The 14043-nt window shown below is 45.4% G+C and overlaps 1 protein-coding gene across 1 annotated transcript in view; it reads left to right on the forward strand.

Annotated features, from left to right (window-relative positions):
- Positions 1–12960, forward strand: part of LOC141492158 (TSC22 domain family protein 1-like) — a 148316-nt gene extending 135356 nt beyond the window's left edge. The window contains exons 4-5 of the mRNA XM_074192749.1: positions 11593–11644; positions 12180–12960. Coding sequence (XP_074048850.1) covers positions 11593–11644; positions 12180–12437 — 310 coding nt within the window. The 3' untranslated portion in view covers positions 12438–12960. The remainder of the gene's footprint in view (positions 1–11592; positions 11645–12179) is intronic.
- The last annotated feature ends 1083 nt before the right edge of the window (positions 12961–14043 follow it).

The raw sequence follows: 14043 nt of genomic DNA on the forward strand, positions 1-14043 counted from the left end.
CCCACTGTCTGAGCAGAACTTCTTAATCTGGGGTCTATTAGTGCTTTAAAAACCCCCAAAATATATGTTTAAATCTTAGATAATTGAAATATTTAAATATTATATGATCAATGTTCTAAAACAATTTGATAACTATATTTCAATCTAATTTTTTTCTTTTAATTCTCTGTATTTTCTTTTATGCATTTAAAAACATTCTGAGAAAGGATCCATAGGCTTCACCAGACTGCCAGAGAAGTCCACCATACAGTGAGGGTTAACCCCATCTCCCCCAGCCCCCAATCTAGGAGTAGGTTCTTGCCTCTGAAGTCTTCAGCCACTGTCTCACCTCAGTTATAAAACTTATAGAAAGGGAACTAAATTGGAAGAGGACTTGAACTTGAATCATGGCTCTTTTACTAGGCAAGTCACTTCATATTTGGGCCTCATTTTCCTTTGTAAAGTGGAGGGATTGGACTAGATATGACTTGTAAGGCCACTTCAAAATTTAGACCTATGGTTCTTTCCTGCTATGTGATGCTTACACCTTTGGGAGCCCCTGGTGCCACCAGTCTTGGTTCATAGTCTCTTGACCTAATAAGAGACCATTTAATTCAGCCCTCCTGTCTTTGACCCATGTCTTACCTCTGGATTTAAAGACAATAAGGAAGAACTTAAATCCAGATCCTCTGATTCTAAATTCAGTCCTTTATTGTCTTTCATGTCTCAAGTGACTTCACTAGAAATGTTTTATTCTCGAAAGGATTAGTTAATTGAGGTTGTGGTGTTGATTAAGCATGGGGGCAGGTGAGCAGTGGTGATTGTGGAAGAAATAAAGCATTTTCTAAATTTTAATAATGTAATGATTATCGGACATGATCAACAAATAATCCCAAGGAGAAACTATAATCCCAAGGGGAAAAAAGTGACTTTTTGCTGTTATATGTTTTATTGACCACTATTTGAAAATTTCTTAAGTAGAGCTTCTCTTATTCTGGTTAGACTTGGTTTCACATTGCATGGTTTCTGTAATGACTCAGATGTCTCACATTCAGTTTAGCATTTTGTCTTACTAGAGAGAGTAACTTCACATATAATCAAACAAAACAGCATACTGGAGAAATGCTCTACTTTCTGTGCATCTCAGTGTGATATATTTTTGGGGAATCCATTTCAGAGTAAATAGAGACCCTCTGTATTTGTATGTGTTTGCTACTTTTTAGGACAGCTGGGCAACTCAATGGATAGAAGGCAGAACCCAGAATCAGGAAGACTCATCTCCTGGTTTATAATTTGTTCTCAGACACTAGTTATGTCCCTGGGCAAATCACTTAACTTCATTTGCTTTAGTTTTCTCATCTATAAAATGGACTGAAGAAGGAAATGCAAACACTTCATATATTTGAAAGAAAACCTCAAATGTGGGTCCATAAAGAGTCTGGCAGAAGCAAATGATTAAACAACAGCTATCTATTTTGTAACAACAAAAAAAAAGTGCTCAGAGGATTTCTAACCTAAGAACTAGTTTTTGTTATGCCTTGCCCTTGCAATTATACTAAAGGATTTAACTGAACTTGCTAAAACTTTTTGACATTTGCCATATATATGACTTTCTGTAACAACTTCTCCTGACCAGTAACCTAGTTGTCTATAGAAAAAGCAGAATCTATTTTTCCTTTAAATTTTTAGAACATCTCGCTGTCCCTTTCTTTGACAACTGAGCACAAACAGCAAATTTTAGGATATTGCTGCAAATGCAAATTTACTCTATTTTGGGTTATTTTATGGGTTTTTTTATCGCTTCTAGTGAAAATAAGGATGAAAGTATAATTCTCTGAGCTAATAAGTTTAGCCAAGATCTAGGAGGATTTTTCATAACAGAAAGTGACTGAACCAGTAAGATTCGGACCCTGACTCCTTTATAAGATTATCATTCAGTCAATAAATTGACAAGTATCCATTAGTGCCTACTGCCAGACTCTGAGGCAAGACAGAATATGGCCCCGTGCTTAGGAAGCTCCCAGCCTAACAAGGGGAGAATGAGCACACACCACCAAAAACAAGCTAGACAACAGGATTATTTTTGAGGTAATCGCACAAAGGAGGCATTAGAATGAAGAGAGCTTGGGAAAGGCTTCCTGTAGAAGGTAAGGCTTCATGGAGAAAGCTGAGAAAGCTAGGAGGGAGAGATGAGAAGGGAGGAGAGGTTCAGGGAGGCAAGAGATGGCGCAGAGCTTCTTGTGGAGGGAGCAGCCAGGAGTCCAGTGTCACTGGCTCCTGAGCACATCTTTGGGAGAGAAGACAGGAGAGTTGTGAGGGAGGAGAAGTACCGCCAAACCCAAGGGCTTTATAAGGTGCTAGAGGTGATGGGAGCCCCTGGAGTTTACTGACATGGATCCAGACCTACGCTTTAGGAAGCTCACTTCGATAGCTGAGGAGAGATTCTTGAGGCAGAGATCAACCAGAGGCTAATGAAGTTGTCCAGGGTTCAAGTGAGAGAACCATGCTGGTGGCACTGTTAGAGAGGAGAGAAAAGGGAATATAGGAGAGGTGCTACAGCAATATGAGGAGTGAGAGGGAGGAAGGAGTCGAGGATTGTGCCTAGCTTGTGGTATCATAAACGATAATGGAAATGTTAGAAAGGGGATGATTTGGGGTAGGAAAGGGAATGAGGTCAGTTTTGGACGGGTTATGTTTAAGCTGCCTAGGACATTCGGTTTGCAGTGTCCAATAAGTAATAAGAGATAAGATTCCAGAGATCAGGAGAGTGTTTTAAGAATGAAGAGTGGATTTGAGCATTGTCCGTGTATTAGAGAATCATCAGTGTATTAATGCGATTGAATCCATAGTAGCTACTATGTAGTAGTATCTTGATACTAGTAGTATCAAGCAGGGAGGGAAGAAGGAAGATGGCCAGGACCAAGACCTGTGGGACACCCATGTTTAGTGGATGTGACCTGGATGAAGAAGCAGCACAGATTAGGAAAGAAGCAAGTTAGGAAAACTGGGAGAGAGTAGTAGCAGTGTCTCAAAAACCTAGAGAGAAGAATGTAGCAAGGAATTAAGGAAGATGCAAACCAAGAAGCACTGAATTTGACAAGAGATCTTTAGTAACTTTGGGGAGGGATATTTTGATTGAATGATGTAATTGGAAGTCACATTTTAAAGAATTAAAGAGAAGGGGAAACACTTAAGGCAGATGGCCTCGAAAAGTTTTGCCACAGAAAAGAGGAAATGTATGTCACAATAGGTAGCAGGGGATATATGGATCAAAAAAAGTCTTGTTGAGGATGCCTATAAACATGGACAAACAGATGGAAGATAAATGAAAGAATGAGGAAGATAGAAGGAGCAATCTGGTGGAAGATATATAAAATTTGTAGTGAACCTGAACAGCAGTTTCATGATTTTTTTTCCCCCAGATTCGTTCAACCGTCATTTGTGTAGTAGGGAAGGCAATGGATGGTGGACTGATCCAAGGCTAAGGCAGGAAGTTATCAGAGCTATGAAAAAGAAGAGATCAGCATAGAGTTGAACTGATTCTCTGAGAGGACAAGATGGGAAAGACAAGAGAATAGCTATTACAGGAGTGATAGCCTAAGAAAGAACTGAGGAATTTACTGAGGCTCATTTATCCAACATTCTTAGAACTGTGTTTTCTAACATAAAATTGGATAATGATAGCCTTTTGCTTTATCCATTGTGATTTGTCATTTATTTATTTGGTGTAGTGCCCGATACATTCTACCAGTTGAATTTTCTTAAACTTAGTTTCGTCTATAATTAAGTTCTTTTTTCCACCTACTGAAGATTTGCTGGGACTTCCAAAGCTTGTCTCCAAGTTTATGGATAATTTTTGTAAGAAGTCCCATGTTAGGGGCGGCTAGATGGTACAGCGGATAAAGCACAAGCCTTGGAGTCAGGAGTACCTGGGTTCAAATCCGGTCTCAGACACTTAATAATTACGTAGCCGTATAGCCTTGGGCAAGCCACTAAACCCCATTTGCCTTGCAAAAAAAAAAAGTCTCATGTTGCGGGGGCAGCTAGGTGGCAGTGGGGCAGTTGGGTGGTGCAGTCAGGCCCTGGAGTCAAGAGGACCTGAGTTCAAATCCAGCCTCAGACACTTAATTACCGAGCGGTGTGACCTTGGGCAAGTCACTTAAACCCATTGCCTTATTTTCTAAAATTTATTTTTCCTCAGAAGAGACCTAGAAACTTTGAAAAACATCAAATATTTAATGTATAGAGAGACCAGAAAGATCATAACAATTCTTCAACTATATCTCTTTATTGCAAGTAAAATTAATATTTTTTGTTACATTGCCGATACTGACAAATGAAAAATCTACCTGAAATGGCAAATAATAAATGTTGAGTCATTTTTTATTATAAATATTAAATCTGTGGGGTTTTATTTGTTTTTTGCAAATTTTAAATCATTACTGTTTTAGAGGTTTTTGTCATTTAAAGGGATCTTATAATGAATTTTTTATAAAATATTTTTGTACAGCCAAAACTCACCCCTGAACCAGTATTTTGGAAGATTTATTTTTATTTTTGGTTCATTTCGTTTCATTTTTAGGTTTTTGCAAGGCAAATGGGGTTAAGTGGCTTGCCCAAGGCCACACGGCTAGGTAATTATTAAGTGTCTGAGACTGGATTTGAACCCAGGTACTCCTGACTCCAGGGCCGGTGCTTTATCCACTGCGCTACCTAGCCACCCCTTTTGGTTTATTTTAAATAGCATATATTGAGTTCTAATTGATTCAGTTTTAGTCTTAAAATCTGAACTTTTGTTTTTTTTAAGTGTAATGTTGTACCTGTTTTTTTTTAAACAATCATTTATCCTTGTTGAAAGAAAATAATATTTTTTGATTCCTCTGTTCCCCTCACCTCCCAGTTTGTCATCAAATATTTGATCATCATTCACGTAGAACATCAATTCTTCCTTTCCATTCCCATTGCTAAGATTTAGGACCTGATCTCCTTGCTGCTGTGGCCTCCTGACTGCCACCCCTGCACCAAGCTCCTTTAACCCTTCCTGTTCTTTATCTATATAGACTACATATTATCCACACAAGGAAACCTGCCCTGGACCATGGATCAGTTCCTCTTCTCAATGCTATATGTGCCAGGCACCTGCCTATGTTTGTAGCTCTTCCACTATTCTTCACAAACATTCCACTTTAGACTGAGGGCTATCTTCTTTCCTGCCCACATATGTTTATGTGGTCCAACCCAAGTAATCAAGGATCCTGTCCATTCTTTAAGGCTCAACTAAAATTCCATCAGTTTTATGAAATCTTTCTTCCTCAGCCAAGTTTTTTGTCCCTTTTCTGAACTCTAATAGAAGTGTGACTATTTATATGATACTTACTTTGTTGAATAGTTATCTTTTCAGGAATATGTGACCCTATTTAGATTGTAAACTATTACATTCCTGTAATCTTTTACTCTTGTACCCTTGGAGACAAGCACATTTTCCTTTGACACAGAAACCACCCAGTTAATAACATTCTGTTAACTGATTGACCACAGGGGGAGTTGTTCTAGATGACCTCAAAGGTCCCTTCCAGTTTTCATTCTTATGAGTGAATCTTGTCCGTGAGTCAAATAGCATTGCCTGCCGAGGCTTCCTCTATTGTCAAACCACAGGTGGGATTTCACCCTCCATCCTCAAAATCCCTCACCCCTGCACACACCTCCCCTGCCAGGGACATCTGAAATTATACAGAGCAAATATCCTTAAAAGGAATGACTTAATGCTTTTACTAGTCACTTACACTAGAGTATGAGCCTTTTCAGAAAGAAAGCAAGAGACCTGAGCACCTGATGGTGATTTAATGAGGGGCCAGGCAAGAGTGGGTCTGCAACAGAATGACTAGAGACTTAAAAAAAAAAGACAACCTCCATGTACTTCACAACTTTCCCTTGGAACAATAATAGTTACCTTTCCTGTTCTCCTCACTTCTTCACTTCTCCCTTCTCCTCAAAAATCATGCACAAGAGAAGTGCTTCCTTTCTAGCCTCTGCCCTTATGGAGTGGGCTCTAAGTAAATACTTGTAGTCAGTTGCTGTTGTCACATTAATGACTTCTGTCACATTCAGAGTAACCCCCTCTTTTTATTACTAATTTATTACTAATTACTAAGTGGAGATGTTAGGCAAAGAACAGCAGACTAACTGACAATAAATGATAATAAATAATAAATGATAATAAAAGGGAAGAGAAACAAATAGCTGGGATGATTCCTTCTCTGACTACTCAGAGATGATATCTCTATTTTATTAACAAGTAATTGGTACCTTAATCTGAACCAGATTTTTGCCCTCAAGGAATAAATGCTGCTTCAGTACTTGAGCATCAGTGATTTCATGAGAGGTATACTCTTCAGTAGGGCAAACCTCTACTCCTCTACAATATTTTAGATTAATAGTCTTTAGCAGTTACTGGAACTGAAAAATCTATCACCCCGTGACCAAACTGGTGATGGACCCATTCCCATTTATCTGGGCTAATCTCACTCCTATGATCCACCCACACATACATACTAAATTTCTAGTAGAATCTACTAGAACTAAATTTTGTTTTGCTAACAGTAACCTGTCACTTTTCACTCTATGGTGAGGCATAGTGAAAGGTGCTATGCCTTGGGAATTTTTTGCCCCAAATGTTAATCGAATTCAACTTTTTTTGAAACAATCCCACAGCTAGGAGAAATGGCTAATAACCTGAATGGCAGAATCAGAACTCTGGACTAAAATCTAGTAAGTTCAAATACAGTAGGGAGCAATGTAATGCTTCACATTTGAGTTCACCTTGGCAAGTATGAGGTGGGCAAAGCATAGCTAGACAACACTTGATCTAAATTAGAAGTAGAGGGGTTTTAGAGGACTGAGTTATGGCAGCTTTCCAGGAACAAAGCAGAAGATGTTCTGACCTGGTCCAATCATCCTGGGGTCAGCATGGAGGGGAACGCAGCCAGGATGTAAGAGGATTGGGTGTGTTTAGCCTAGAGAGGAAAAGATTTAGGGAGAACATGAAGAACATGGACCCAGAGGACAGAATGATGAGTAGTGGGTGACAGATTAAGTGTGAATAAGGAAAATGTTCCTAAGTAGTGTAGCTGTCCATCAAGTGAGATGGGTGACCTTGGCCCTCCCTTGAGGACTTCACCCAGAGTCTGGGTGACCACTTCTCAGGGGCATTGTAGAAACAGGTAGTTCTTTTTTAGTGGGCCTTCAAAATTCTGTGCTTTTTGACTATCTTTATGTACCGATTATCAGAACTAGAGGGAACCTTAGAAAAACATGAATCCAACCCTTCATTTTATTGAGAAACAAGTGAGCCTCAGTCAGTGACATGCCTGGGATCTGGAGGTTATCTAGAGGAAAGACAGGCCCCCACCACTTAATAAAGGTTTGTTTTTTAAACGTTCCCTGTCATTCAGAAAAGTGAGCAAGCTCCAGGACAGAAAGTAATAGTAATTAAATGGTAATTTTCCAGCACTTGTCATTTTTGATTTGAGTAATTTGGAGATAAATATAATAAAAACCTAAATTAAAGTTTAGATTCACTTAAGTAATTTCAAAGTTAATAAACTCTACATAGGATATTGGATTTGGAGTCAGTGGCCTGGGTTTGTGTCTCAACTGCCACGTGGACCTCTTTCTTCTGGAGCAGGTAGAGGCTTCGGGCCCAGTGTCCCAGCTTTTTGGTGTCCTGAACCCCGGGTCCCCAGGAGCTCAGCAGTCAGCCTTGGTTTCACTGCTCATCAGTTTCAGAAAGTGAAATCCAATTGAATTTCAGAGTCTCAGAAAGGTTAGAATGGAAGAGATGGTGGAGAGGGCCTTCTACCCAGCTGAGGGGAAGAAGCAAGCAAGTCTCCAAAGCCACACAATAATTAATGTGATGAGGGCAAAATTTCCTTGATTTCCTAACGAATGGTCTTTCTACTGTGGGAATCTCAGGATTTTTCTGTGTATTTTTCTTTCTTTTTTTCAGCTTTTTTCAGTAGTGCTGCACTTGTAATGGTATAATCTTCTCTGTGAATCGTGGAGGATTGGGGGAGGGGGGGAAGGAACTGAACTCTAGACTGGAATACTTAAAACCATGCTACCTTTATGGTAGCTTCCTTTGAAATAATTTTTAGTTATTATACAAAGAAGGAAAATATAGCTGAAAGAAAGAAAACCTAAGGGATGGAGGAAGTAACATTTGCAAATAGGGCAAATTGTAGTTCTATGTTTGATTTTTGTTTCTGATAATTTATGAGGTTGAATTGTTTTAAACTGCCAACTACTGTTAGCATCATGATGCTTTGACTACTTAAATGGAATGACTTAAGAAGTAAACGAATGATGATTGAGAATCCTACAGCCAAATTGTGCTGCAACCTGAGTTAGTCCACCCATCTATTTGCCTCTTAATGTCTCTTAATGTTGGAAGGAACCTCAAGAGATTATATAGTCTGTTCTCATTTTCAATTTATATTTTTCAAAATTTATGCCTGCAATTTAAGCAATCTGCAAAATGGTATAGGAGTAGAAATATGGTGTTTGTCCATTTGTGGACAACTTCATTTAAAAACAACCAAAAAACCCTGTCTCCTTTTATTGAAACATCTACATGTACATGATGCCATATTAAAAAAATACAACATCAGCAAAGATCTGTCTAAAAGACTGAGAAATGTACCTGCCTGAATGCAGGAGACAAGGGGATCTTGAGGTCCTTTTATATTCCTGTCATTTGAGATAGCATTTTCTATTGCCTACCATTTGTTTTCTGGGTTCTCCTGAGTTATTTAAGAAGTTTTAGCTACAATGAAGAAAGGGAGAGATGTATTTTGCTTTGAACAGGGAAAAGATTATATAAAAATAGTACATAAAATCAAGGACATGGAAATTTCCCCTAAATGGGTAAAGGAATGGAATTGTAAGGATTCCTCCTTCAGTTGAAGGTTATAAATAATTTCTTTTAAAATATACAAATACTTGTAGACAGAAATCAAAAAGATTTTCAGCCCTTTTAAATTCAGCCAACAACTCTAATTATTGGACATTTGTTTTGAAAACATAGTAATAAACAAAATTTACTTTAGTAATTTTGAACAAAAAAGGTCTTTATCTTATATTTTGTCCCAGAATCTTAATAGAAGACCAAATATATGCAAAAAATTAAATGTAAGAATTGTTTCCTTCTCCCCCAAAGCCAGATTTTTCAAACAAGATTTTCCAAAAAATATTGTATATACCTAAGAAAGCATTTGATTTGTATTAAGACTAATCAATGTTATTAGAAATTTTCATAATGAACAAAACTAAGTCATTATTTTAGTGTTAAAGAAAAAATTTTGTTGGCAATGGGATTTTATAGCTTGAGGATTGCATCACATCTGATTAAGTGATAACCTTGGAGCTCCAAATGCTTTTTAAACATTCTTGATAAATTTTAATCAAGAAATCAGTTAGGAATTATTAGATACAGGTTTTAGGACAGGGACTAGAGTTCCAAAGACAAGAGTGAAACAATTGCTGTCTTCCAAGTGCTTTCAGCATGTGTATTTTTGAAGCCTTCATTAGATGGTGGTGCATTGAGCCTTAAAAGGAGCTAGGGATTCCAAGAGGTAGAAATGACCCAAAAGGTGAAAGTACTTTGTGGGAAGGACATAGCCAGTTAGGCTGAACTAGAGTATTTGTTGAATGAATCTGGTTGTATACTAAAGTTCCTGATTATACCAAACAGAGGTGTGTGATTCTAGAGGTACCTGGTGGTGGGGAGCAGCATGGTTGGATCTGCCTATTTGGAAAATCACTTGAGAGTGTTCTGCTCTTCAAGGAGGATGGATTGAAATTGGGAGAGGCTTGAGTCAGGCAGACTGAGGATGGGACACCCTGGTTGTGAGCTTGGATGGCTAGCAAGTCATGCCCTCCACTGTGTTCAGGAAGTTTGAAAGAGTTTTGGGGGAAACATAATAAATTCTGCTTTAGACTTAAGTGAATTTGAGATGCTTATAAACAAACATCTTGTTATGATGCTTGAGTAGAGGTCAGGAGAGAGAGACCAGGGCACTGGACAGTTTGTTATCAGCTTGGGAATAATTAAGCAAACTCATGTAAACTAATGAAATCGTGAGAGTAGAGAGAGAAGAGTTTCAGGTACAAAACCCTAGGTACACCCGTAATAAGGGGGGATGATGTGGATGATGATACTACCAAGGAGACTATGGAGTCAGGTAAGAAGAGAAGCCAGAGAAGAGAATATTTTGCTGGAGAGAGGGTAGTCAAGAAGGTCGTCAGATTTGCCAATCAGTGGAAATTAGTTTTTGAAGATCAGATCCTTCTAGCTTGGTTGTGATGTGGCCTTAGGTTATCCTCAGTTTCCTCATCTATAAAATCAGGAAATGGTAGTAGTTTACCTCTAAGATCCTAATGTATTACATGTTTATTCTATCGTTTACTTCAATGTAACAACAGGTGTGAATCAGTAAGGTTGGCTTGTAAAGACATTGAATTTCAGGACTGGCATCACCGAGCTCTGTATCATTTTTGTTTGTCATTTGTTCACCGGCTTTCAGATACACGGTGAAGACAGTAAAGGGTCGTTGTTGCACCTTGCACACGCAGGGTGTGCAACCCATTTAAGCAAGCGTTTACAAAAGATGTTTCAGCGGCCGGGGTGGGGAGGAGGCGTCGGGGGGCGTCCCAGGGCCCCGCCGCCCCGGCCAGTGGCTGTGCCTGTGCTTGCCCGCCGGCCTGCGCCAGCGGAGGGCAGTGTTGTCAAGCGCAAGCATCCCCGGGCCCCGCTGCACTGGGACGCGTGGAGGGTCCTTCTCTCGCCGAACTAAGTTCGCCCTTGGCCGCGGCCCCGGCTGCTTGTCCAGGACGCGCCTCCGCGGCGCCTTTGGGTGGGGGGGGCTTGTTTTGGCCCCCTGGCCCCCCGGCCCGGCACCCTCCTTCGGCCGAGGGGGCGGGGCCGGAGGGAGGGGGGGCCCCCCGGTAACGGCCGGCTGCGGCTGTGCCGTGGGGGCGGGGCGCCCCCCCCCCCCCGCCCGGGGCTGCGCCGGGCGCTCCCTCCCCCGGGGCACAGGCGGCCCGGCCCGGGGCTGCGGCGTGGGGGCGGGGCGGCGGCGGCGCGGGGGGAGGGCGGGGGCCGCGGGAGGCGGCGCCGGGCCCGGCAGCCAATGAGCGGCGCCCGTGTCGGCTTATATCCCGCGCCGGCCCCGGCCGCCCGCGTCTTCAGCGCCGCCGCAGCGCCCGCGCCGCCGCCGCCCGCCTCGCTCCCAGCGCCGGCGCCAGCCCGGGGCAGCAGGGCCCGGCGGCCCGAGGTCGCGCCGCCCGCTCCGGCTCCGGCCCCGGCCGCGCTTGCATGAGCGCCCAATGGTGTAGGCCCGTGGCGATGGATCTAGGCGTTTACCAGCTGAGGCACTTCTCCATCTCCTTCCTGTCGTCTCTGCTGGGCACCGACAACGCCTCCGTGAGGCTTGACAGCAGGTAGAGGCGGCGGCCGGGCGCGGGCCCGCGGGGGGCGCCCGCCCCTTGGTGGCGGGGGGCGAGGCGGGGGGCCGGGGCCCGGGCCCGGTGCTGATGTCTCGTCTGTTCTCTCCGCAGCTCCTCCGGCGCCAGCGTGGTCGCTATTGACAACAAGATCGAGCAAGCGATGGTACGTAGTGTGCGGGGGGGGGGGGGGGGGGGGCCGGCGGGGCCGGGCCCGGGGAGGGATGGCGGGGCCCGCGCCCCTCCCCGCGGCCCCGGCCCGGCTTTGCGGACGCGCTTTACATAACGTGGGCGGCCGGGCCCCGCCCCCGGGCGGCCGGGGAGGGCCGGGGCGGGCCGGGGCGGCCGGGCCCGGGGCGCCCGTGTCCGATTTCCGCCCCGGCCGCTCTTTGTTATTGGAGCGGCGCCTGTGGCTCTTCTCACGGGATTCTCTGCCCGCTGTTGCTAGGCAAACTCGGAACCTTTCATTCGGAGCTATAAATAGCTCGCGCGCCCATTGGCCGCGGCGCCTGCCAGCTTTCTGTGACGTCAGGCCCGGTCACGACGCGGGGCGGGGGATGCGGCGGCGCGCTCGGTCGGAACCGGCTGCAGCCGGCGCTCGGAGGCGGCGGCGGCGGCCGGGGCCCCCCCGCCCCCGGCCCGGCCCGCGCATGGGGGAGCCCCGGCCGCCCCTGAACGCGAGCCTGTGCTTTGTGTTGCAGGACCTGGTGAAGAGCCACTTGATGTACGCCGTGCGCGAGGAGGTGGAGGTGCTGAAGGAGCAGATCAAGGAGCTGATCGAGAAGAACTCGCAGCTGGAGCAGGAGAACACCCTGCTCAAGACCCTGGCCAGCCCCGAGCAGCTCGCGCAGTTCCAGGCCCAGCTGCAGACGGGCTCGCCGCCGGCCACCGCGCAGCCGCAGGCCACGACGCAGCCCCCCGCCCAGCCGGCGTCCCAGGGCTCGGGCCCCTCCGCGTAGCCCCCATGGCCCTCCCGCCGGGCCGGAGCCCCGTGGACTGCAGCGGCAGCGGCGGCGGCGGCGGCGGCGGCGGGCGGGGGAGGCCGGCCCGGGCGCCCTCGGCCGTGTCGTTCCGGTATTGAAACACTGAGCCGCTTCTGGCCCGAAGGAACCGGCGGGCCGGCGGACTCCGGGCCGGCCCGCCGGGAAGCGCGGCCCCTGCCGGAGCAGAAGAGGCGGCCGCGCGGCCGCGGGGGAGGGCCGGGCCGGGCCGGGCCGGCGGAGGCCTCCTGTATATTGTGTACGTAGTGTAAGTATTTGTAAAGTAGCGACTGCGGCGCCCGCGCGCCGCCCGGGCCGGGCCGAAGCTCGGACAGACTTTTTCTATGTTGTGAATCTCCCCTATCTGGCCGCCGCCGCGAGGAGAGAGGCCCGAGCCGCGCCGGGAGGAGCCGGGGCCCGTGCATGCGCTCCGCCAGTGTAGCGGCCCGTATTTAACTGTGACGCGTGTCCACTTTCAATAAAGCATATCCGATGTTGAGAAGCGCCTCCGAGTGGGGAGCCCGGCCCGGGGGGCCCGGGGGTGCAGGGGTGCGGGGCCGGGCCGGGGCGGGGTGCGCGGGGCGGGGCCGGCCGGGCCGGGCTGGGCCGGGCCCCGCCCCCTCACGCGGCCGCGGCGCGGGCACCGCCACAGGTGGAGGGCAGCCCGCCCCGGCTTGGGCTTGTTCAAAAGGGAAACTTGATTTTTGGTCCCTTATAAAAAAAGTAAGAAATGTTTTCATTTTAAAGTGAACTTCCACTTGCTAGCGACTGTTTTAGTCGAGACCCACCACGCCTGAAGGCCGAGCGTGGCAGGAATTTTCCAAAACACTGCCCCAAACGCCGGCCAGAGTACCTGATGCCTCATGGCAGAATCATTTTAGGTTTTTGCATCAGCGGGGTTAAGCGGCTTGCCCAAGGCCACACAGCCGGGTGACCGGATGAGAACTCTGGTCCTCCTGACTCCAGGGCCGGTGCTCTGTCCACTGGGCCACCTAGCCAGCCAGAGACCTTTTTATTACAAATTTAAAATCAACTTGACATTTCGCATTTGGACTGTCTTACTGAAGTGAACCAAACCTCCTCAGAACACACACCTTGCAAGCTAGTGTCCTATGGAAACTCAGCTTGGAAAAGAAGAGTGTTTTCTCCCACAACATTAGGTGTCATAGTGAAGATTAAACCAAAATGGATAAATTTTCACTTCAAAAGTTCTAAAAATGATGCAGTTAAAAGCTCATCTAAAAGTAAGTGACATTTAAAAGTCATGCAACGACGTTGCTTAAAACCAAAGCAAAGCACAGAAAGACTTGGCCAGTTTTAAAACAGGATGCTAATTCTGACAGTTAACATTTAATTGGAGTTCTGTCTGTTGTTTCTAAGATCCATTTCTAAAGGCTTTGCTACTTAGAGACCTGACAGTCTTAGGCAGCACTTCATGGCTGAAGTTTACTTTTAATTACTTTTATCCTTGGTTATCACACTTAGATATTGGGTACCTAGAGACACATCATTTGAGGCAAAACATAATCTTTTTAGAAATTTTCTTTCCCCACATTGCTTTATTTTGCTTACTGTATTTGAAGGA

Source organism: Macrotis lagotis, chromosome 6 (assembly GCF_037893015.1).
Source record: "Macrotis lagotis isolate mMagLag1 chromosome 6, bilby.v1.9.chrom.fasta, whole genome shotgun sequence".
In the NCBI taxonomy this organism is placed as follows: domain Eukaryota; kingdom Metazoa; phylum Chordata; class Mammalia; order Peramelemorphia; family Peramelidae; genus Macrotis; species Macrotis lagotis.